Consider the following 24,975-nt stretch of genomic DNA (forward strand, 5'->3'; position numbering starts at 1 on the left):
CATGCAAACTGTTAGACAATGCCTTCTAATGTATTAACTAGAATATGAGCAATATGTGGATTTTGGAAGTAGATATAAAAGAAATATAACCTTTCCTGACATTTCCATAGTGTTTATAACCAAAACTTAAAGTATATGAAGCAATTTTTGGGTAAACCATGACAGTATTTTCTGGGCTGGATTTCATCGCAAGCTGGAATTATTGTTCTTTTAAGAAGGCTGAGTGAATGACATACATGGCATAATAAGTATATTGTCACTGTGGAACTTACCCTGAATTTAAATGCCAAAACATGAATGAGGCTTGTACAGTATAAAAGCTTAGAAATAAAGTTAACATGGAAATGTTAATAAGGGTTAATACGAAAGACAGGAGGCTCAGCTATGTCTCCCCGTGTTTACTTTGCTTTTGAAAGAAAATCTTATATGACTATTTAATCTACCTCAATGTTTGTGTGTGTGTGTAATAGGCAGTCCACTGATCTATATTTTAGTAATTACTGCAGTTTGTCAAGATGAAAATATTTATCCTGTTGATAATTTTGAAGAACTAATTTTGCCCTGTATCTGGCAGTTAATCACTGTCAGTTTTTTGTATTACTCTTGAGGCACAGATGTTCAATGAAATCATTCAAACTGCTTGGTCAATGTTGCTTAACCTACATTATTTAGTTCTTCTAATGAATGAAATTAAAATTGTAGTTTCACAGCATAATATATAACATCCATTTCATTATGTCTATTTGATTATATATCTGTTAGCTATTATTCTCATAATAACTCCTGTGTCATTTCATCATGCTCCTCGTTCATCACCAATTTGTTAATATCTGTCACTATTAGGGGCCTGTAAGTGTCACATACTCTAGTGGCCCCTTTAAATGGAACACAATGGCTGGCTAGTAAAGCTAATTGTTCATATAAAATAAAGGCTCTTGTTCCCCTGAGAATCCTGGAAAAGGATTATTCTGTGAAGCTGGTGTGTGCTCAGCGTGGAGTGGTTGCTATGCTTTCCTGCAAAAAGGCAAAGCAGAAGTTGGTGTTCCTGTGAGTGGTGAGGAAAGCTGTGCGGTGGAAGAGACGGAGAATCTGAGCAGTTTGGCAGGAGGCTTAGAGAATGTGTGTTGGAAAAGCTCCAGATAAGTTTTAATTACACAACATCCTGGATCCAATGAAAAGGTTTTTTTTTTTTTTTTTTGCACTTTTATAAAGTGATGTATCAGGTAGATATCAATCAGTGACCATTTATATATTGAATGCACTCTGATTCTCCAAACCTCTTCCCAAAGATTCACGATTTTCTCCCATGCATAGTAGATAATACAATGCAGTAAAAGAGCTGGATTCCCCATGCTTCAGGAATTGGGAACGCAGCAAAGGGAAAAGCAGCAGATGAACAGCAGCCATTGTCACTGTCCACGGAGCGTTGTTTCTAGGATCTCTGTGCGTTCTGGGATGCCAGAATCTGTGGGGGCGCTGGGGTTTTACCTACAAGACGTCCTGAATGCCGCACCTGATAACAATGTGAATCCGTGTCAGCAGTTGTGACCTTGTCTGATTTCAAGCTTGGTTACAGGAAGAAGGCCTGCTCAGGGTAGAAATCTTTTCACCTGAAGGTTTCTGCGTGTAGTGGTCTGAATCCGCGAATATGGTGTCCCGTCTACACGGGAGCTGAAATTCACAGCTGGTATTGAGGAGCACAGGAAGCTGCAGCCAGCACGGACTAGCTGTTGGATAGATCTTCTGACATCCTCAACTTTTGTGGTGTACTAATTCATGCATTTTAGGGGGGCGTAGCCACACAAATGCCTACAATAAAGTTGATAGATTATTTGAAGTAAGATAATCAAGCAACCCAGCTCCCGTGAGACTTTCCCACTGAAACGCTCCCAGAATTCCTCATTGTCCTCCTCTCACTGTTTTAAATTGTTTTGTGATCATGATAGTTACTGATGAATCTGAATCGTTGATATATCTGTTTTTCCCTCTCAGAGTGAAATTTAATACAGTGCCTAAAGGGAATATCCAAAGTTACGATTCAGCTTTTCTTTGGCAGTTCCTTTGTCTCAGCAGCTCTTGTGAGGTAAGTCATTAACTACGTTTAAACTTTCACAGACCCTCAAGGAACGCAGCTGGAAGACGATTGGGCTTCCTTTGCATGCAGGTGCGCCTGAGGGAAGGGAAAGTTAGGAACCCTTAAGGAAAAAAAAAAAAAGTTGGCCTATCATTATGCCTCCCCTATTCTATCTTCACTTTAATTTCCCGCCATGAGGTGGCGATCTATCCTATCTGGAGAAAAGTATTGGCTACAGGATCTGGCAAAAGTCCACTTCAGTCATTATTCACTTGGCTTGTGGCTGTGATTAAAAAAAAAAAAAGTTAGAATGCATGGCAGCCACTCCCCAACGTCGCACGCTTGTTCAGACAGGGTTGTTATTTTGGTACAGCGAGGATTTTAATTTGGCGAAAAGGTGTGTGAAAGTGTGCATAAGCAGGGCCTTGTTTTTTAGCTCAGGCTGTAACTACAGCTTCAGGGGAAGCTCTTTGAAGTGCTGAGATCTGAGCTGGCGAGGTTTGAAGCCCCCCTGAGGTGGTACAGAAAAACCACAGGTACTGATAGTGTTTGCTCTTGAGTGAATTATCTGGGGCATCAAAAACAGTGTTGACAAACAGAACAGGGGAGATAAAGTGCTGTATTTAAAAAGCATATCCTGTTGAATATACTTTCATGTTAAATAGGATTGTGCTGGAATTTATGATGCTGACTTATATTAGTTGCACGAGATTTTGCTTCTGAGTCTGCGATGGTAAGAGGCATGACCATGAAAACCCCCAGCTGGGTTTTCTATAAAACCACAGCATCTCCACCCAGATGAATGACCCCCCGAAGAGAGCGAGAACACGACAGGTTTCCTGATAACACATCCAGGGTAATGGAGATGAAGGAGGTTGGCTCAACAGGAGTGTGTGCTTCATGACTCCCTGGGCAGTGCTCTCTCTCTGCAAATCAATTAAAGGGCAAGGTACATCAGCTCACGGCTGGCTTGGGATTTACTCACGAAGCATCTGCATATAGACATTCCCAACAACTACAACGTAACACTGGAGGGTGTGTTCAACCTTAGTGGAGAAAAATGTCTGCCCAATCAAAAGTGACTCATACTGGGAAAAAATGTGTCATGGAAAGAGTTCCTCTTGTGTCGGGATCTGCTTCTCCCCACTGATGATGTGTCTGAACATGGACATCAGCAAGAACACCGGCCAGGAATCACTCGTTTCTGGCCTGCATGCCCAGTGGCACAGACATGGGTCATCATCTGAGTGCCTGATGTTGCCTGGGTGTTATCTGCCTCATATTTGCAGATGACAAAAATCAGTTCTTGAAGAGATAAGGACAGAAGAATGGAACTGAGACAAAGAACGCAAACCCTGCTATGTTGCACAACAAGGAACCAGGCACTCCTGTACACTAATTAAATCATCAGTATAATCATGTGAAGAGCACATATTTATGATTTCCTTTTGAAGGTTTTAAATTGCTGCCTAACTTCTTAAACCAGGAATCCTAACTTGGTAATTGTGATATAGGGTTCTTAAAGCACTGCTCATTTGCTTGGAGACAATTCTGCTCTGAAACTAGGTACTGGACTGACGTATTTGCACACTGTTTATTACACAGCGGGCCTCTTCTGAACCGTAAGGCTGAGTCCATCTGGAACACCTGCACGTGCTAATAACTTCCACCTCACACTTCTTTTTCAGCTTGCTTCAAAGACACAATTGTGGTTATTTAAAATGCGATCCTGTTGTTCCATAAGGACTCTCACTTTCCTCCGGGCATCTTCTTTTCTTTACTTAGAGGCCTTTCCGCTTTCTCTGCTGTAAAACGCATCTCACACAGCTCTGCCTCTGGTCTCTCCCCCAGTGTTACAGCTGTAGACACTCAATGTATGGGATTGTCCATCCTTCTAGATCTCCTGGGGTGTAAGGTGCAAGCAATTTGACTGTAATTGCTTCTTCCCTGCAGTAGTTATTTCTTGAAGTGGTGAAGAGGGACATGGAGTTGGTTGTCTTTTTCCATCTACATAAATACTTAGTAGAACCAAATTCAAAGAGCATGATGTATTTATCCAGAAATAAATGTTACCCTCCCCCCATGACGAGAGTCTTCAGCCGCACTTCTGTTGGTTTTACTCTTTTCTTAGTGTGTATTTTAGAAGAAATCTAGCTTACTTTTACCATTTACGTTTGGTCCAGAGATTCCTCCGGGTGAACTTCAACACAAGTTTGACCCTGTATAACTTAAATTGCATGATTTTCTGTTTGATGAAATGATCTTCTAATGCACTTGCTGCATTGGCCTTGATGACTGCTTTTGTAAGCTGTGGGTAAGACGACTTTCATGTATCAATTTTTTATTATGTTTTTAGTTTCCTCAAAAATTTGTATTAGTTTTTTGCAGAGAACAGATATACAGTAGAGAGAGTGGATAGGTTTACTCCTTTAAGAGTGTATTTAGCAATATTTCATCTTATGCTTCCCGTGATGTAAACAAAAAATATTGTATTGGTATGATCTCAGTTTTCAAGGGAAATCTTACCTGAACAGCAAAAAATCTTAATAATTACTTCAGTGCAAAATTTTAAAAAAAATGAAGTTATTAAGGCAAAAAGCACATGCAGCTTATATACAGAGGGTGTTAGCAGGATGAGCTATAATGCTTTCTTCCATGGTTATTTGCTTGATATTCTTGTCTGCTCCAGCCAGTCCAGTGAAATGGAGTGCCATGGAGATAAGAGCCTGCTTTAGAAACCCATACTAAGATAAAGAAGCCATACATGCCCCTTTAAAGAAACAAAGACATCTTGAGAATATCTGAGAGGGAGAGGAACTAAGCCTTTGCGTATGTACAGCACTGCGATACTCCACTTCATATATACAGCACTGTGATATTTCAATGCATATACACAGCAACACAATACCCCAATGCGCATGTACAGCAATGCGATACTCCAATGCGTATAAATAACAATGCAATAACCAGTGCGTATATACAGCAATGCAATCCTGTAAAACAAAATGAATCAGACTGTCTTGATACAGGTCGAAATCCTGCTAAGAATTCTGATAGTGCTAGTCTCTCAAATTTCTGGGAACATTTTTTTATGGTTCCAAATGAGAGGGAAATGTTATTCTACATACATAATTTACAAGATATCACATCAAGATTTGAAATTAATCTCTTTATATTATGATAGTAGCTAATAAACAGTATATAGAGCAATGTAGACGCACTGATTATAATTCAGTGCTATTCCCTTGAAACACTGATTTGCTTTGAGGATATCATTTTATAATATCCCTATTGATATTGTCACTGTGCAACTTATCTAAATCAATACACTTTGGGAGATAAATAGTATACCAGTACAAAACTAATCCTACAGAATGATTACTTCTGCAGAATTAATAATTACACAGAAGAAATAGACATACAATGAGCATGTCTTTGGAAAACCCATGTATATGGTCAGTATTTTTACACTATAACTTTATGATCAAGTCACAAGGTGTCAGCCTGCCAACTGCTAAAATGTTAATAACCATCGATCTAATGTGCTACCGAGGTGACTCATAGACAGCTTTAAGAACTGGCAACACTATAACAAATGCAACACATAGTTTTGTTATGGCTATTTTTTCTTAGATGTGAAAAAATAAGAGTAGGGTACGAAGGAGTTGACAGCATGTCTCGGTTTGGTGGTAGAAACGAATGAAGATGCAAGGAGATACTCTGTCAATGGCGAGGAGGAGAGGCTGTGTAAAGGAGGTGAGCTAGTCCACAGGGAGTCAGTAGGAGACAGGAAGGGAATGTTTCCTTGGCATATTCCACTTTTCCCTAAACAACACATGTCTATATTTTTGGGCCTCCTCTATTATGTAACTAGAGCCTGGGTTCTCCTTGGTTATTCCAATGAATTGCATGCTATTTCCTGGCTCACTCATTCTACCTGTGCACAGTTATGAGTAAAGTGATGTTCTTATAGATGCATTCAAGTTAAATTTTGCTCCTGCGGTTTAGTCCATGTGCCTTGTCCACCGATAAGGAGCATGTGTGCGTCTTCCTGCCATGTGTGAAAGAACGCGTTCAATTATCATGGTGAAATTTACTAGATGTGATGATCAACACTTTTAAAAGCAGCTCAACAAATGATTATGGGTTTCACACGTTTACTAATTGCTTCAATTTCTGGCTAAAATAAAAATTTTCCATTTGTCTTCATTTGGAGGGGTAGAATTCTCTAGAGTCTCTGATAAATATCCAAAACATATCTCCTGTTCAGCATTTTATCCTTTTATACTGGTCCCTTTATGCTTATACATTGACAACTGTCTTAATTTTGTCATGTAAGACTACTGTGTAGTGGTGACTACCTTCATATTTATATGTGAGTACTAACATGTGCTTGGAAAACGGAATTCAAAGATAAGCTTATTTTGGTGGAAAATTATTTTTGAGCTCCGTGTGAGAGACCCTCAAATTTGATGAAATATGTATATTGTGAAAACATTATGAATGCATTAGATATTTTATCACATTAATATTTTACCATAATAATTCACGATATTTTGCCACAAAAATATTAAAATACCTTGCCATAATAATCTCCTCTTTGATTTTTTTTTTGGTTTTTCATAAACTTTCCATAAACAGAAAATATCCAAAATCTATGTGAGTAGAAAAAGAGCCTTAAAGGGGGGAAACAAAGAAGCAGAGGCGAAGGGGAGTGGTGTCCTCCAGCAACCATCGGAAGGCCTTTCCAAAATTCTGCTTCGTGATTATACTGCCCATCAGGGATGTTTTTGGTATGATAGATGGTTCTAGGCTGTGGTATGAATGCGTCACTATTGTTTGCTCTGAGTTTTAGGGGAGAGGATCTCAGAGGGAGGACAGAGTAAGGCTGAGTCAGACTCCACGACCCATGAAAGGCAGCCCGTCCCGTCGGTGCTCTCTGGATTCTGTGGGCTTCACTTTTCTTGCCCTCTAGTAGGGCTAGGTAAAGTTCTTCCCAGTGACTAGTTTCTGGCATGACACAATCCTTTGTTCCTTCCTAATGTTTCTCTTTCTCCCAGTAGGAATGTGCAGTTTCCTGCATTAATATTTGTTTTCTCCATGCATAACACAAATCCCACGTCTCTGTTGAATGAATAAATGCATTCTACCCAAAATTCGATTTTCCAAACCGCGATTCCTGCGAACCCAGGTTTTAGAACTAGAAGGGATAAAAAAAAAATGAAGCAGAAGTTCCTACTGTGGCATTCTATGATGAAAAACAGAATATTAGAATCCTAACTGAAGGAAAATTTTTGCTTTAAATATAAAACAATGTTGGTTCCTCGACCATTTCCCGATTGTCTAGTCTTAGGAAGGCACAACATTTCTGAGTCCAAATTATAAATATCCTTGCAGAGTGTAAAGTACTCGATGGTTTATGTCTGATCCACCGTCAGTAATGAGCAGGTGCCAACGTTTCATTTTGAATTTAATGGATATATCTTGGAAAGAATATAAAAACAAAGAAGAAAATAGATAGGACAATTTGAACCTTAGAGTTTTTGAGAATCCCAATCAGATATAGTGTTATTTTGGTCATAATGAAGTGCTAGCAATTCTTTTCATCTAGGAAACATGTTTAGTTGGTGAAGAATTATTTTCTATTGAGAGTAAAAAAACAAATAGTTGAAATGGGCCCTGTCTAGCTTTATATTCTTTGAACAACTCACTGTCAATTGAACTTTCGGCCTTTTCTTGTTATTTACAAACAAAACAAAGTCATACAGACAGACTTTTCTCCAGATATGAACATAATTTTGATGCAGGAACCCATTAGATATATGCAACTGTTTGAATTATCTGAAAACTAACACATTTTAACTTTATGATTTCCTTGCTAACTTAGCTAATTTCTACAATATTAATGTTTATTCAAGCATTGTAGAACATAGATTTGACTAGAAAAGAATTGCTGATGAAAACATAACACCGTGAGCAACTGTATTTTTCCCCAGACACCTCAAGGCAGGAAATAAAATTCTTGGATTTTAGAGTTTACCTGAAAATTCAGTCTGTAACAATTTGTGGGTTGATTGTACATAGCTCGTTTGGTTTTATTTATAGCTAGCACAGCTATTACATTTCATTGCCATAAGTAAGACAGCATGTCATGTTAATTCCTAATCCTGTTTTGTTGTGCCTCAGTTAAAATTCAGGATATGAATCTTATATTTCTGTTTCTCAGTTTCCTCATCAGTAAAAAGTGGAAAAAAAAACAATAGCACGTAGAAATGTGTTGTTGTAGAACTAAAGGAAATGGTGCAAGGAAAGTCTTTAAGGACATTGATCTGCAGTTAGTAGTATTCCAAATAGTAAATGTTTATATCCTGAAATCATGCAGTACATTTCAAAATGCTTGAATATTTCTGCTTTCCATTTTGATTTTTAGAGGCTATGCATCTTTAATAAAAACCAGGAAGGGAAGATTTCATATTGGCTCATATTTTCCTTACAGTTTATAGCTACTGCCACTGTAATTTTTATTTCACATATGATGAAATATATGTACACATATATAGAAATGTATTTTTAATGAGTATAAGTAAACTTTTTATAAAAGGAAAATTGATAACTTTGAAGTTCTCATTGCTTCTTTCCAAAATAAAATAATTTTATCATTTTGCTAAAAAGATGTAATACAAGCTGCAGAGCTTCAATTAGCCCTTGGAAAGCTTGGCTATTTTCATGAAGTGTGAATGTTGCCTGAGAATGGAAATTTTAAAAACAGGAACTTTACTGAAACTGAAGATTATAAAATGGAAACAGGAGTGAGAGGAATCATCAAATCACCACTTGCTGAGAGTCTTGGAGAAGTTACATACTTGGTGGAGATCTGACACTAGGGCTGGAACAGGGCATGGGGAGCTTTGACTCCTGGATTCTCTCCTGATTCGCCAAGAAGAAAGGGACAAGAGGATAACAGACCAAGTTATACAGACCAGACCGGAGCAGAGGCCTGGAGCAAAGTAACACCAACTGCATTTGCTGTAGACTTGCTGTGCGTCCCTCAGGCTTGTGTCTCCCTTCTGAATTTGGGACAGCTACACAAATGCTAGAAGTCTTTCCAGACAAGGTTATCTGTCAGGTTCCATAGAGTGAGAATGGAGTTCTGAGCTTATGGTCGACCCTGGCTGTGTGGACCTCTGGCAAGTGAATCAAAAGAGGGCAGGCCTCGCTCTGTCTCTCCCTCTCTCTTGTCTCTCTGCCTTACAGATCAAATGAAATCAAATACATTTTTAAAAATCTATAAAAGCACATGTCCTCATATTTCCATACTGTTTTGAACAGTGTCTTGTAGATAAAATATATATATATATTTCAAGGAGTTTGGTGAGCTTGAAATATCCATACTTAAAAAACACGCATATGTAAGGCTGTATACACATATATATTTATCTAATGTATCTCAGAATATCTCTAAGTATGATGCTCTGAGTTAGGATATTTGTGAAATATTTGCCTGGAATTTACACTCAGTTTGAAAATGGTGAAGGACTGTAGTTAAAAAAAATTTATATGAATTGTTTCTTTGCTCTCAGCTCATGTTTGCTGTTATTTAATCGATTTGTTGATGTTCAAAGAATTAGCTAAAGGCCTTTGATTTGGGAAACTATAAAAATGTTACCTTTAATTCTCTTTCCATAAGATAGAAAGGCATGGTGTCTCTTTTGCTTAAAATGTTCTTGCAAAGTATATTTCCTAAATCTGAATATGAGGGCTGTAAGTATAGATAATACAGTTTTTGGTCAACAAATACATCAGATTTCTTTAAATTTTTTGAAGAGCTCTGTAGGATTTTCTAGACTGCTGTGCTCCATTTCAAATACTAGACCTATCTCTTTTTCTAAAATTATAAACCTGCTTTCCCTTTTATCTGTAACCAAACTGTAGTTACTCCTTCCAGGTGTCCTAAGTAATGAGGTTCCTAAACTATGTTCTCCAAATTCCTTTTTCAGTTTCCTTGTACATAGGCTAAGTTGTTCTGTGCCCTCTCTGTCGCCAATGGGCACACTTAATTAAGATAATATGCAAAATGGTATTTTTCTGTTGTTTATGCTTGTTGAGTTATTTTCAAATCAAGACAGGTTGCGTAAAGGTGAAGCGTTGACGAATCCCTCTGGTTGCACAGAGCCTTGAGCTGGGCTGCTCTAGCCCAATTCTCATTTTGATTTATGTAAGTTTGGAACTAACAGTATTAAATTAGCAAAGACAAGCAATGAACAAAGCCCTGGAGATGAATTAGCCATTGTCTCTGGTCCATTAATCTCCTCTTCAATTCTAGAGAATTGTGGCTCACCCAGACCCGAAGATCAAATAAAATGCCTAATTGGGAAAATCCTAAACAAGTGTGTCCTGGGGAGCTTGAATTTATTTGTCACTGGCTCAAACAACTGTGTTGTTTATATAAGTCTTTAAAACCCCGATACTTTTCCGCTACTATATCTTAATCCCTGGTTCTTTGTGCTCAGGAGGGCAATTTAGAGTTGTTTTCAATTAACTAGAATGGAGAAGGGCACTTATTCCAAAAACAGATAGCTGTGTTGTATTTTGCCAAACATGCTGAGTGGTTTAGATCTAAGCATCAGGTTTGGGAGGCCCGTTGGGCTTTTCTTGAACATACTGAGACCTATTCTTTGATGATTTTAATTTCGGTTGAAGATGGTTTGAACACCATCACCACTGAGGACCCGTGTGCAGCGAGGAGATGTTGAGGCTATGCCCCGATGTGCAGAACTGAGATATTTATCTAGGACAGCAGTCCACATAGCGCCAACACTTTTGCTTAAAATATGCAGATGATATGCAGATAATCGAGGTCAAACTTTTTATTTAACACCGGGCAAAATAGAATGAAAATCAGTCTTCTGAGATTCATTCACACAGAGGTGGGGCATTTGTTCTCACAAGCTAAGATGCACCAGCACTTGATCTTCTTAGAAAATAATCAAATAATAGAAACTGGAAATCAATGAACTAACAGTGAAGTCTTTGCAAGTATGATAATATTGACTCTCAACAACAGTGTAAATGCTGTGCTAATGTCGCCCAGCATTTTATAAGAGCTGTGTCATTTACCACCAGCAGTGAAGCAAGGGTAGATAATTCTGGCACTATTTTATAGAACAACCAATGTAAGCATAAGTAGCTACATGCTATATGGTAAATGTTGGAGCTACACCTCCAGTCTGTCAGCAGACTAGGGAAGGCACTAAATCTTCACTCGGTGTCTGCCTGCTTCTACAGAATGAGCTGTCAGCAGAACGGCTCTCTTTACTAAGACTGCACAACTGCTAGCAGGGATTGCTGAAGCGATTTCCTCAATAAAACACAAGGTCTTGGTTTTTTAAAATTTTTATTGTTTAAGTTACTGAGCCTACATAAGGTGCAGGTGAGTTAGATTTGGGGAATATGCGGAGGAATTATCACTTTAGCGATGTGTTCGCAGTGGTGAAAACCCACTTTACTGCATAATCAGCTAGATTATCAGTGGCCTTATTTGCAATCCTTCAGTCTAGCTTATTTTTCTGGCAATTTATTTTGCTTTGCTCTTAGTTTGTTATTGGAACAAAATGTTAATGTGCTTGTTACATCTGGAACAAGCCAAATTGTGTGTTATACGGATTTCACTTTCTCTATTATTGCTTCATGTGATAAATTAAAGGAAGGCCCAGCCATATCAAGCAGACTGTATTTAAGATGAAGAATTCTTTAGAGTATGCATAATTACCCTGATATATTAAACATGACCTTTTAAAAATTGCTTTTATTTATTCAAAGTGCAGAGCAACAAATACAGAGATCATAGGGAGAGAGAAATTGAGATGTTTGATTGCTTAGTTCACTCCTCAAATGCCCAGCACAGCTACAAGTGGAAAATCCATCCACATGTCCCATGTGAGTTGCAGAGACTGAAGTGCTTGAGCCGCCACCACTGCCTTCCAGGATGTACATTGTCAGGAAGCTCGACTGGAAGGAGGGATTGGCTTAGAGACAGATGCCCATTCCCTGGGAGGGAAACATGGGATGGAGGCATTCCAGCTCGCTGAACCTATTTACATGAGGTTATACATGCAAGTTGCTTGACATACAACCACATTTCAAATGTATATTCAATATCATTCCCTTGGTGATAATTACCCCACTATGCACTCGGTGTGTATGTGCAAAGCCATACACTAGGTCCAAAGTCCTTTCTGGGCACAGTGTGTTCCCGGAATCTCACAGGATCCTTGGGTGCTGTATATTCTCAGTAGTACTAATTTACAGACGAGGCTCAGAGATTGAGCAGGAAGAATAACCACTTACACTGAAATCTGAGTAAGAGAACAGAATGGATGAGACGGAGGGTAAACATTCTCAAGTGGGATATGGAACCATTTTATTTATTCAATCTTACTATTTGTATGATATTTTAACAACTCGCTTTGGCATAAATGCAATTGTGTATTCTCAGCTCCTTTCGAAAAAGGTAATAATCCTGATAAGGTACAAAACATAATGCTAACACATATTTAAACTAATATAACACAATTCTTTTTTAGCTGAGTCAATTTTCTAGGCTGATTTCTGCAAACAATCTCAAATACTTACAGATAATTTTAAAATAATATGTGTGATTCTAATGTTTTGCAGTCTTGAAAGTGATCTGTATCTGTATTTATTGCTACTCTACTTGTATCTCCCTCTGTCACCCTCTCTCTCTATGGAGATTTTGCTGCCTCTCTGAGAACCCTAATTAACATACTAGGTTATTGGAATGATGGAAAACACACTTAGTTGGCTGAGTTAAAAGCTGACGCACAGTATGGCACCATGAGATGAAAAAAGATAAACGTGCTAGATCAGCCACAGGGATGAGTGATGTGTATGTATGCTGGGTCACAGTGCCTGTGTGAACTCGGGAGCTGACAGGACCTGAGTGGAGTGGAGAGGAAAGCAGCCAGGTATGGCATGAGCAATGGGATTGAGGAAAGGATATGTGTGGGATGACTACAAAGACTCGAGTGGATCAGCTGGAGTTAGGTACATCCATTTCTGCCGAGTCAAGATGAGAATCAGAATCCGCAGCTCTATGGTCTTTAAAAGTGGAATGTGTGACAATCCCACTGAAAAGGCAAGTGAAAAAAAAAATTTAATTGGGTGGGTGTTTAGTTTACTAGTTAAGACAATAGTTAGGATGTTTGTGTCTCATATCAGGATGCCAGGGTTTCAGTCCCATATCTGGATTCTGAGTCAAGATTCCCTCCAAATAGCAGTGGTAATAGATAAAGTTACAGCATGTTTGCCACTCAAGTAGGGGACTGAGTTGCATTCTTGGCTGAGGGCTCGGGCCCCTGACCAGCACAACTGGAGTACTTACAACTAGAAAGGAGCCTGTTTTACTCATCTCCCCACCTGTGTGGGATGCGTGGCGTGTGTGTGTGTGTGTGTGTGTGTGTGTGTGTGTTTGTGTGTGTGTGCCTTTTAAATAAGTACATTTTTAAATGGTGCAATCCATTGATAACAAAGAGTATCTTCCTTATGAATTATTGAGAAAGCGATAATTAAATAAACACCCTGTACAGCAATCTCCTTTGTCCCGATTGTTTCACCTCACAGGGGAGATGGAATAAGATGAGTAGAGCAGAAAGAAAGTGTATTTGTCTGCCAAATGTAGCCAGAGAAGCAGTGTCTTGGGCTCCCAGCATGCGCCCTCAATGAGAGGCATACTCCTGAGGGAGCCCTAAAGCAGTCCTTCTGCAGGCTGGCCATGAGTCCTGTACTGCTCTCTATACAACTAGGTTAATTTTTTTCTGTTGTTGTTTTCTTTCTTTCCAGAAAAGAACTCTGAATTTTACTGGATGTAATGTCTGAGGAAAGTTATTTATTTATTTTTTATGTGCACTGTGGTGCTGGCTGCTATAAAGCCAGTGAGTTAGCCAGTTTTGAATGTCAACTCTGATTTGTCACTCGGTGGGTTCAGTTCACAGGGGCAAAGACTCAAGCCATCCCATTTTGGGAAGGTACACAGTGCATTTGTGATGGGCTGCTGTAGGCAGGGGTTCATGTGTTCCACCTGTTCCACTGTTTTAAATAACAGGTTAGTGATTTTGTGCAACTGACATTTAACCTTGGGCATGGATTAAAAGTGGCATGCTGTGTCATTTGGGCTAGTGTGGGTAGAAGAAGGTAATAGTGCTTCCAGAGAACAAGCTGTGAAAATCTCTAAGTTTTTCATGTGTCCATGATGGGCTTATAGACTTAATGACACTGGCATCATTTGGAGGCAAATGTCAAAAACAAACAAACAAACGGATCCCCTTCCTGCATTTAATTGCTAGGGAAGCAAAGGAGGGTTAGGAGTGTCTCACCATTGGTTATCATTGTTAATCCAAGTGTTGATTGCATTCATGAAATGTGCAAGGCACTCTGTCCAGGAAGCTCACAGGCCTTTCTTTGCTGTTACTTCCCAATTGTACATTCATCCTTTCTTAGATTTTACCCACTCTGGATCTGTTGCTGGAAATGTGACTGTAGAGAGAGTAGGTGAGTTTCCTTCTGCAGAGCTTGCACCCTGCTCAGTTAAGAGAGACAACAGTCAGGAACAGACTATGAGATCCGCAGCCGACACTAATGGGCTGGCACACAATTGAGAGCTTGGAACGCATGCTTGTGGTTGATATGTTATTGCTGGTTTAGGACTAGCGTATGATTGTATGAGTGGGAGACTGGAGTGGGCAGGAGAAATAGGATTAGTGAAGAAGGTCAGAGAATTTATAATTGAGGATGTTGTGATTATAACAGAAATCTGAAAGAAAGACTAAAACACTGGCAAACTATGTTGCTAGGGATGACAGGAATTCCAAGAAAGAAAAAACCAGGAGAGATGAAAGTCGATTAAAAACTGTGACATGCACATCAAAGAAAATGAAACTGTAGAAGGCTGGAGGAGAGCATTGATAATGTGATAATGGTTGATGATTGCCTGGGCAGTCTGCTTTATGCTCACTGGTGGTGTAAAGTTTTTGGCCCCTCTTACTTTTAAAAATACTCCATTGCTAACTGACCATCCCAATCACAATTCTCCCCACAATGTCCCGAAATAGATGGGAAAAGGGCTTGGTTTGTAGTCATTTTTCCCCTATGAATGATTATGCTTCTGTTGGAGTCAGCAGTTGAAGGGTCCATTCAGAGGTTAGGGTGCTCTTCTTGGGGATGGCTGGAGAGCTTGCAAAGTCAGCCAAGAACCTTGGGAGTGGAGCTCCGCATGGCTGGTGGGCTCATATTAGGGTATGCCTAGAAAGAAGAGGTGTTTTTGAGGTTCAGAGTCTTCATAATAGCCAGTTCCACACAGCAGAATTTAAAGCTTTCGAATATTTCTTTATATGACGAGTGAGCTTACACAAACATGCAGCTTTTGTGGCGACCTGGATTGTACAGTGGGTGGAAGAAGTCACTATTTTGGTGGTCAGTCATGTTTTGGGCAAGAGCATATTTCAAAGGGACAATAAAATTGATAGACACCCAGATTCTGCTATTTCGTGTCACAAAGCTAAGCTACAGAAATCCTCCTGTTAACTTTCACTTATTGACCCATTTATTCAATAAGCAACCCCTTACAGCTTTTAATGTTAAATTGGATAATACAGACAGAGAAGGATAGCCAGGCAGCACAAAACATGTGAAAGGAAGTTCAGATGGTACCACCATATTATAATAAAGAAATAAATACTATGATGTATATGGATCTGCTTTCTTAATAGCATTATATTCCAGACCATTATTTACTGAATGCACACATCATCTATGAACTTGCCAAACCATAAGATCCTGTTTATTTGATGCTATGGGGTATTCATTAACCATCTACTACAAATCAGCCATTGAGAAGCAAAGTTCTCAAGGTTATACAACTGTTCAAAATGGGCTATTTCTTCTGGTCGAGAGATCTTCTGGGGATAACGCCCTCTTCAATTGGGGTCTTAGAATATGATATGTTAGGAATGAGGAGTAAGAGATGACAGGAAAAGTGGATATCGTTTTCAAAAGTTACATATATGGAACGGTAAGGTCATTATGTTGGCTAGGTTTCAAGCAGATGAAAGAGACGAAGGAGTCAGGCAACTAAAAAAATCTGTGTCACGTATGTGTTGAACATAGTAAGCAAGAAAAAAGGGAGGGATCATGAACTGTGCAGTAGCAAATCATTTGTAGAATTACTCGTGTATGCCCTCACCTCCACAGCTGCTATTTCTACCCTTCCCTGTTCCCTGAATTCAACAAGATGCCTGGATTTTTTGCAGACAAAATCTTCAGCACCTTGGTGGATTATGGAGAGGATTTGAGGAAGGGGAAAATGCCTGACAAAGTCATGAAAAGGAGGCGATTTTTTTTTTCCTTGAGCAAAAGTAAGTTCTCTCAAGCTGAGTAGAGAAAGGAGGAGTGAGCAAACATACACATTTATGAGAATGGCATCTTTTTTTTTTTTCTGTGACGATCCATACCAGAAAGAAAATCTACCCTGTCAAAGATTCAAATTCAAGGATTCAAAGATTCCTCCTTCTAGCAGGAAGATCCACGTGTGGCCAAAACACAAAGGAAGGGGTTGTAAGAAGACACCTATTTCTGAAAGGATTCAGACACTGTGACTGAGTGACTGGAGGTTTCCTCTGACTCTACAAAGCCCAAGAATTGGACAAAAGCCTTCAATGGTGATAAAATGGGAAGACCGGTGAGAGCAAGGGTGTGGACAGTCAGGAAAGACTGTCTAGCATGATGTTGGGGACTGAGACATAAATTATGCTACAGAAAATAAACCCATGTTCCCTAAACACTGCATTTGTGAAGTGATTCATTCCAGTCGTTTCAAATGATTCAGGCTCTCTTTGTAAGGCTAAGCTAGCCTATCTCGTAACTTAACACAGTTTGCATCTATTTTATCCATTTATTAGAGCTGATGTGGATCAGGGAACTTGCTCTAGGTTATAACTACACAGCTAAAAAAATCAAACGCCCTGTCCCCAAGGTTGCTACTAAAAATGGTAGCTGGAGAAAACACACCAGCTCCTAAAATCTCATGGGTTATTTCAATTTGCATTTTTCTTGTCTTATGTTTGTCTAAAATTAACTGTAAGTGCAATAAGAAATACTTTGCAGTACATGGCTATTAGTTGGACAAATGAGAAATCATGTTTTAGCCTCTATACAGCAAATACTTCACTTCTCCCCAACAATCGCTATATCCATTTCTTTTCAGAAAACTTCTGGATACTTTGCTTTCTGAACCCTCACAGTATTTCATATAGTACAATTACACGTACAAGACAATGTGTAAATACCTCCCTGCCAGAAAAGTTGTAAGTCTACTGAGACCAGATTGTGTGATATAAAGAAAAACTTTATATTGCATTTCTAAATTGGTCTAAAAGTGTAAAATCCGAGGACAGCGTTTGGCCCGTTGACGAGGTTAGTCACATCAGCTTGGGAGTGTTTAGGATCAATTCCCTCCTCGGAATTCTGCCTCCTCTTCCTACCAGTGCAGCTGCAGGGGCTGGGACGGGGCACTGGAATGGTGGTCCTGGTAGGTGGTAGGCGGTGTTGATGGCTCAGGCATCACATGGAACATCTGAATTGCAGTCCTGATTCATAAACTATGGCTTAGGCCTCGACCCAGCTCTGGACATTGTGAACACTTGGAAGCCAGGCTTTCTCTCTTTGACTCTGTATCTCTCTGTCTCATTCAACCTTGCAAATAAGAACAAATTAAAACCATATTTTAAAAACATAGCTCTTCAATAATTAATTTGATTATGAAAGGTTTATTGTTGTAGTCTATTAGTTGGAAGTATGATTGAACTGATAAGACTGAAGCAAATCTTTGGTTTTATTTATTTTAAAAATATTGAATTAATTCATTTGAGACAACAAGAGAAAGAGACAGCATGTTCACACCTGCTGGCTCACTGTTCAAATGCCGGCCGTGGCTGGATCGAGCCGTGGCTGAAGCTGGGCCTTCCAATGCGAGCAAGGCCTCCCACAGAGTGACAGGACCCCAATCCTTGGAGTCAAAATCCGCGTTAGAAGAAGGGCAGAATTCACAGCAGAGCTGGAACTTCAACCTGGACATGCTGATATGAAGAGGTGTGCTAAGCAACATCTTAGTTTCTACACAAATGTTCATGCTGTTTTCCTGTCACCACTAGAAAATGTCTTTGTCACAACTGAACTAGTATTACTTAACTGTGACATTTAGGATTGTTTTCTGATGGGTAGAGCAATAAAGGCTATTTTAAAGATTATAATACCCTGGGCGTTTTCTTGACAGTTTCTTATTACACTTTGAAGGCATCCTCTGTGTCCAGAGAAATAAACCAAAGTATCTCCTGAGAGGCTAGATTTCTGCTTCTGTCTTAAGAATTCATCTTTTTGGGCCTAGCGCAGTACCCTAGTGGTTAAAGTCCTTGCCTTGCACACTCTGGGATCCCATATGGTCACTAGTTCATTTTCCAGTTGCCCCACATCCCATCCAACTCTCTGCTTGAGCCCCAAAGCTTTGGGACCCTGAACCCACTTGGGACACCTGGAGGAGGCTCTGGGCTCCTGGTTTTGGACTGGCTTAGCTCCAGTTGTTGCAACTGCTTGGGGAGTGAATCATTGGACAGAAGACATTCCTCCCTGTCTCTTCTCTCTATATATCTGACTTTCCAACCAAAATAAAATAAATCTTTTTAAAAAATAATTCATCTCTTTAAGTGGCTGAAAACCTTTTACCAAACAGCATTTGATGACTTAGGAAACAGGACACTGCAGGATCAGCAGAGGGGCCTCTCAGAGGCTCGGCTTCCCCCTGACCAGCCGATGACTCCATTCAGTGACCCCTAATTGTGTTTTAATCTTACAAGGTAGATTTAAAAAATAATAATTTGAATGGTAGAGTTAGAGGCAGATAAAGACTTTCCATGTGCTGGTCCACTCCCTAAATGGCCACAGCAGCTAGGATTGTGTGAAGGCAAATCCAGGAGCCAGGAGGTTCTTGTGTGTCCCCTGGGTGAGAAGCCCAAGGAAGCAGATTGCAAGTGAAGCATCAGGACTTGAACCTGCATCCAAGCGGGATGATGGCATTGCATGGTGTGAGCCGTGTCCACACTATGCTATGACCCCCAGTGTATGTTTTTGTCTCAGCATTCAATACAGAATTATTATGGCATTAATTTGTTGGTTCAGTAGCAAAGTTGCTTCCTGATAGTGCAAATCTATGAAAATAAACTTGAAATTCTGCTCTGAATATGCTGCTGTTTCAAATTAAGGACACAAAAAAGTAAAGAAAGAGAGATTGAAAAAAACAAACTAATGATAGATACTAGAGATTGTTACATTTTTTCCTTCACTGGTGCACAAGTTATTGCCCTATTTTTGGTTTAAAAAATCTCTTCAGGTGAACACTGGTAAATGGTTGTCATTTATCATAGCAGAGAATTTGGCACAGAGGTCTAGATGGTCTATTGTGTTGCATAGGGCTGATAAATCCACAAGCAGAGCATCTGACAACATGTCTCTCAAATGCATTTTCCACACGCTGAGCTCTTATTTGAATTATTTGGCTGGTATGACTTGTGCCCGGCTAAACTGAGTTTGTCTGAATATTAAATATTTCAAGAATTGAAAGGAATAGGCTATTTATAAAGTTACCCCGGGATACCATCTTAAATTTCCCTGGATCCGCAACATCATTTTTGGTAACAGAATTGTTGCACACTTTCTTACAGCTGTTAGAGATAGAGGATTTGAAGACAAATGTGGAATGGAACAATGAATAAAAGTAAGACATTGGCCAGCCTTGTCATGTTCATTTGCCACTTACAGATGTCAGCAAACTTTTCTGCTTTAATATCTTCAATATTGAATTAATCTGAGGAGTGTCATAATTGGAAATGGCTTTCTTTGAGAACAGTTTGTCATCTGAGCAACAATTTATATTGCTTACTATTGATATTTCCCATTAAACAAATATTCTTTCTGACATCTCCCTCTGACCTGGACACAAATATTCTTTCTTTGAACTTACAGAATAGTTAGTCGAACTTTTCAAAAATTATTACTACTGGCCGCCACCGCCTCCGCCGCCGCCGCCGCCGCCGACTCCGGAGCCCGGGGAGCCGCCGCCTCTGCAGTGCCTGCAGCCGCCCTTGCTGCTGCTATTGCTGCTGCTGCCGCCGCCTGAGGCGCAGGCCTGGGAAGGAAGCAGTCGCCGCTCGCGGAGCTCCGCTCGGAAGCATCTTAGCCCCCGGGAATTACCATGGATAAAAGTGAGCTGGTACAGAAAGCCAAACTGGCCGAGCAGGCCGAGCGCTATGATGATATGGCTGCAGCCATGAAGGCGGTTACAGAACAAGGGCATGAGCTGTCCAATGAAGAGAGAAATCTGCTCTCTGTTGCCTACAAGAACGTGGTAGGCGCCCGCCGTTCTTCCTGGCGAGTCATTTCCAGCATTGAACAGAAGACTGAGAGGAACGAGAAGAAGCAGCAGATGGGCAAAGAGTACCGTGAAAAGATCGAGGCGGAGCTGCAGGACATCTGCAATGATGTTCTGGAACTGTTGGATAAATACCTTATTCTCAATGCTACACAACCAGAAAGTAAAGTGTTCTACTTGAAAATGAAAGGAGATTATTTTAGATATCTTTCTGAGGTGGCATCTGGAGATAATAAGCAAACCACCGTGTCGAACTCCCAGCAGGCTTACCAGGAGGCATTTGAAATTAGTAAGAAGGAAATGCAGCCCACACACCCAATTCGACTTGGGCTGGCGCTCAACTTCTCAGTCTTTTATTATGAGATCCTCAACTCTCCTGAAAAGGCTTGCAGCTTGGCAAAAACGGCATTTGATGAAGCCATTGCCGAGCTGGATACACTGAATGAAGAGTCATACAAAGACAGCACCCTGATCATGCAGCTGCTCAGGGACAATCTCACTCTGTGGACGTCGGAAAATCAGGGAGATGAAGGAGATGCTGGGGAGGGAGAGAACTAGTGTGTGTCGTGCTGTGTGATCTGCTCAGTGTCACTCTACCCCCCACATACATCCCCTTGTGCGATCAAAGAAGAAATCGTACGTCGACTTCGATTTTCACAGCCTCAGCCTAGCGAAAATGGTCTATGGGATAAACAACTGATATTTGTATCTTAAAATCCAGATCGGTCACATAAATGCCACGGCATTCTGAAGTTTTGATTTTGATTAACATTGACAGGATTACTGTGTGTTTAATTTTTAAAAACTGAACACTGTGATTATGGGGCTTTGTAATTTAGCAGAACTCTTACTGGTAGAAAAAAAAATAGACCTGAATTATGCATAACTTTTTGGAGAGTTGAATCTGATACAAAATGATCACAAACACAATTCCATTGTAAAGTTGTACAGAAAGTTGTAGAAATTTATTGTGATGCCAGAACCTGGCTGGAGACACCCACCATTTGGCATTCAAATTTGATGGTAATTCACAGTAATTCTGCCTGTTCAGGGTTTATAGACACTTGACTGGTTTGGTCTCAAAAGTTCATGACCACAAATATCTACAGTGTCATCCTCTGAGGAAACTCAAAGCCTGGAATTGGAATTCTTTGTGGCAAATAACTGGGTTGTGACATTGCAGAGGGTCCAGTACTCCTATGACTAAACCCATTTTTCTACAGCAATATGTTACCAATTTGTCATTTAGAAAAATGGTGGAATCTGTTTTCCTTGTAACCACTTAGCTAAATAAGAAGAAAAAAAAAGCCGTGTATCCTATGGATGGCCTTACCTGTTCCCTGGATGATACGATTAGGAATACTGTTCTGTAGAGATTGCCTTTCCCTGGAAGAGGCCTCAGTCCGTGGGGTCTTCCCAGTTGGGGGCTCACTTAAATGTTGAAATCGAAACACTCTTTCCCCTACCTCTCTTGACTGCTGACCTTGCTATTCTCCCTCTTTAACTTCCGTCCTTCTGCTTCCTTTTACATTCTTTCTGAGTTCTATTTTTTTTTTTCATTTCTGTTCACTTCTTAATACCAAATGAGCAGAGGGTGAGAGGTGATGGTGAGCCAAGCCTTGCTCCGAGGAGCTTCCGGCACCACAGCCCTGTCTTCCTCCATTCCCAGCATGACTCCATTTCTCAGTCATATCAAGCTATGAATCCACAAAGTATTTTTCAGTGTCCATGACTTCTCCCCGAATTGCAACCAGCTCTGATAACGCTTGGTAGTTCCTGTCTGCACCTCTGACTCGGTCCTCAGACAGGTTTGAACAAAGACCCACTTGGTAGTACAGGGAAGTTGCATGGACGCTGCATTGGGGAGGCCAGAGGAGCCAGGCTCTGCAGTCTCACAGCACCCCCCATCCACCTGTGACATTCCACATAGCTCTAGGTCCTTCTGTTTGTCCATCTGCTGGAATCAGAAAAGAAACTCATGCACTGATTAAAACAAACCAAAAAAAAAAAAAAATTTCTCTCCTTTCCAGCTGAACAAAAATGTGCAGTTAATACTTTGGCGCTTGAAAATGCAGTAGTGAATGTGGAACCAAGCCTGTCTGTATATCTGGTAGCTCTTTCTTGCTTTGATTTTTTTTTTCCTTACCAGTATTCTGCCTAATGTTTGCTTCTGTGATGGTTATATTGCCTAGCAAGCACACCTGTGGTTGTGAAAATAGTATAGCAAAAAGAAAAAAGAAAACTCCCCAATTATTGATGTACTAGATTTGTGTTTGTCTCTTAAACAGTTCTAGTTTCACCTCACATGGAATAATCAGGAAAAGTGTAAAAATTCAAAAGTGAAATAAAAAATTTTATCAGTTAAAAAAAAAAAAAAAAAAAAAAAATTATTACTACTGGGTTACACTTTAAAAAAATATTTATTTGTTTTGTTGGAAAGTCAGATCTACAGAAAGGAGGAAAGACAGGGAGGAAGATCTTCTACCCATTGATTCAAGTGGCCACAACCACCAGGGCTGCGCAAATTTGAAGCCAGGCGTCTGGAGCCTCTTTAAGGTTTCCCATGCAGTCACAGGATCCCAAGGCTTTGGGCCATCCTTGACTGCCTTCCCAGGCCACAAGCAGGGAGCTGAATGGGAAGCAGGGCCACCAGAGCATGACCCGGCACCCATATGGGATTCCGGCAAGTGCAAGGTGAGGACTTTAGGCACTGGGCTACCATTTTGGGACCTGGACTACACTTTTTGAATTGTTTGTCATTTAAACTCCTTTACTTAACTAATAGTTCAATTGTTCTTTGTTATGAAATCATTAGCTTCATTAAGCTCTTCTCCTCAACTGCTTTCCCAGGACACGAGCAGAGAGCTGGAAGGGAAGTGGAGCAGCTGATACACAGCCAGAGCCCATATGGCATCCCGGTGCTCGAAGGGGAAGGATTAGCCAATCAAAGCTGAACTGGAGACAGCTCACAATTGAGTATTAGTAGTCAGTGGTAAAAGTTAACACCTGGGTTACATTCTCTTGAAGCATTTACAGCTGAATAAAGAGCTAAGGTTTATTATGAAATTAGTTGCTAAAAATAAAAGTGCCTTATTAAAAAATTGCTATTACAACATTCTGAATTAGCAGAAAAAATAAAATAATGCATATAGCATGAATTTGTACATATTCTTTGTTTTCACCATTGTATCTATTCATTTTTCTATCAAAATAAATAAGCAAAGGGCCCGGTGCAGTAGCCTAGTAGCTAGAGTCCTCACCTTGAATGTGCTGGGAACCCATATGGGTGCCTATTCCATCTCTGCTATCAGTTGAACTGGTGACGTCTGTTTGAGTCTTTACCAGAAAATGAAATGATTATATTAGGTGATATGGCAAATATTTTTAGCACTTGTTGTCATGTTTGCTTTTGTGCCTCATTCTGGAATAAAACCATGGCCCTTTATAACCAGGGTGACATTCTGAGTTCCCTGAGGGATGGCACAGGGCTGACTAGAAATGGGTCTGTTGTGCCCATGCTGCTCCTTCCTGCTCCCGTCACCACCACAGGGAATGCAGAAGCAGATCTTGATGCAGTCTTGTGGCGTTAAAGAAATCTTAGGTCACTTCTGGTGGATTTTTCCTGTTGAATTTGTGGGCAAGGAAAATATGTGATTGTCTAAAACTGCAGCAAAATAAAAATAAAAGAAGACCATTGACTTATAAAACTTCAAACAGCAAGCACGTTTTACTATAAAAGGAATTTGAAATTCTGTAGAAATAACTGATACTCTAAAGTTTTCTAAGTCTAAGCATATCAAATATATTTGAAGTTTCCTGATAGATTTGATAACATAATTATTTTTGCAATCTGGCATATTTTTGCTAGCAAAATTTATTTGTATTTGAAAAAGTTAAAATGGATAAACACGTTCAACGGATTTAGCGTGGGCTGTGGAATTCAGTCAAGCTCGAGTAACTCCTGACATGTAAATGTCACAATGACACTATTCATTTGCGGTAGTGGATTTGGTCTGGGCCTTCTGAAAGGTGGATGTGCTAGCAAATGGAGAAGACTGTGAGCTCCACGGGAGAATTGAAATGTCAGCTGTCTACTGCATTTCCATCAATAGTTCAAGATTGCTGGATTTTTTAGGCCTGGCTGTATTTCATTCAAAATAGATTTAGAATATAATTCAGACTGTTAAGTCATTTGCTGAAGTTACTTGAACAGTTATTATGGTTTAAATTTCCTGTTTAAACTCATTACACCTTGAACCATGGGTGTTTTCTAAGATTATGTATATTTCACTTTTGCAATAAAATGTTCATTTTTACAATTTTTGAGCTGAAAATTTGTGATAAAAAAGTAAAATATCAGTGTATAAGAACATGGATCTTCTCAGAATTTATTGCAGTATTAGGATTT

At 39.8% G+C, this 24,975-nt stretch overlaps 1 protein-coding gene across 1 annotated transcript; it reads left to right on the top strand.

The window, feature by feature from the left end:
* Positions 1-2,293: 2,293 nt before the first annotated feature.
* LOC121162024 (14-3-3 protein beta/alpha) lies at positions 2,294-22,899 on the top strand. The gene is made up of 3 exons (XM_040988765.1): positions 2,294-2,299; positions 16,256-16,262; positions 20,381-22,899. The coding sequence occupies exon 3, from the start codon at positions 20,391-20,393 to the stop codon at positions 21,123-21,125; it is 735 nt and encodes a 244-aa protein (XP_040844699.1). The 5' UTR covers positions 2,294-2,299; positions 16,256-16,262; positions 20,381-20,390; the 3' UTR covers positions 21,126-22,899.
* Positions 22,900-24,975: the final 2,076 nt, after the last annotated feature.

Source organism: Ochotona curzoniae, unplaced genomic scaffold (assembly GCF_017591425.1).
Source record: "Ochotona curzoniae isolate NIBS_2020 unplaced genomic scaffold, NIBS_Ocur_1.0 contig_50, whole genome shotgun sequence".
NCBI lineage: Eukaryota > Metazoa > Chordata > Mammalia > Lagomorpha > Ochotonidae > Ochotona > Ochotona curzoniae.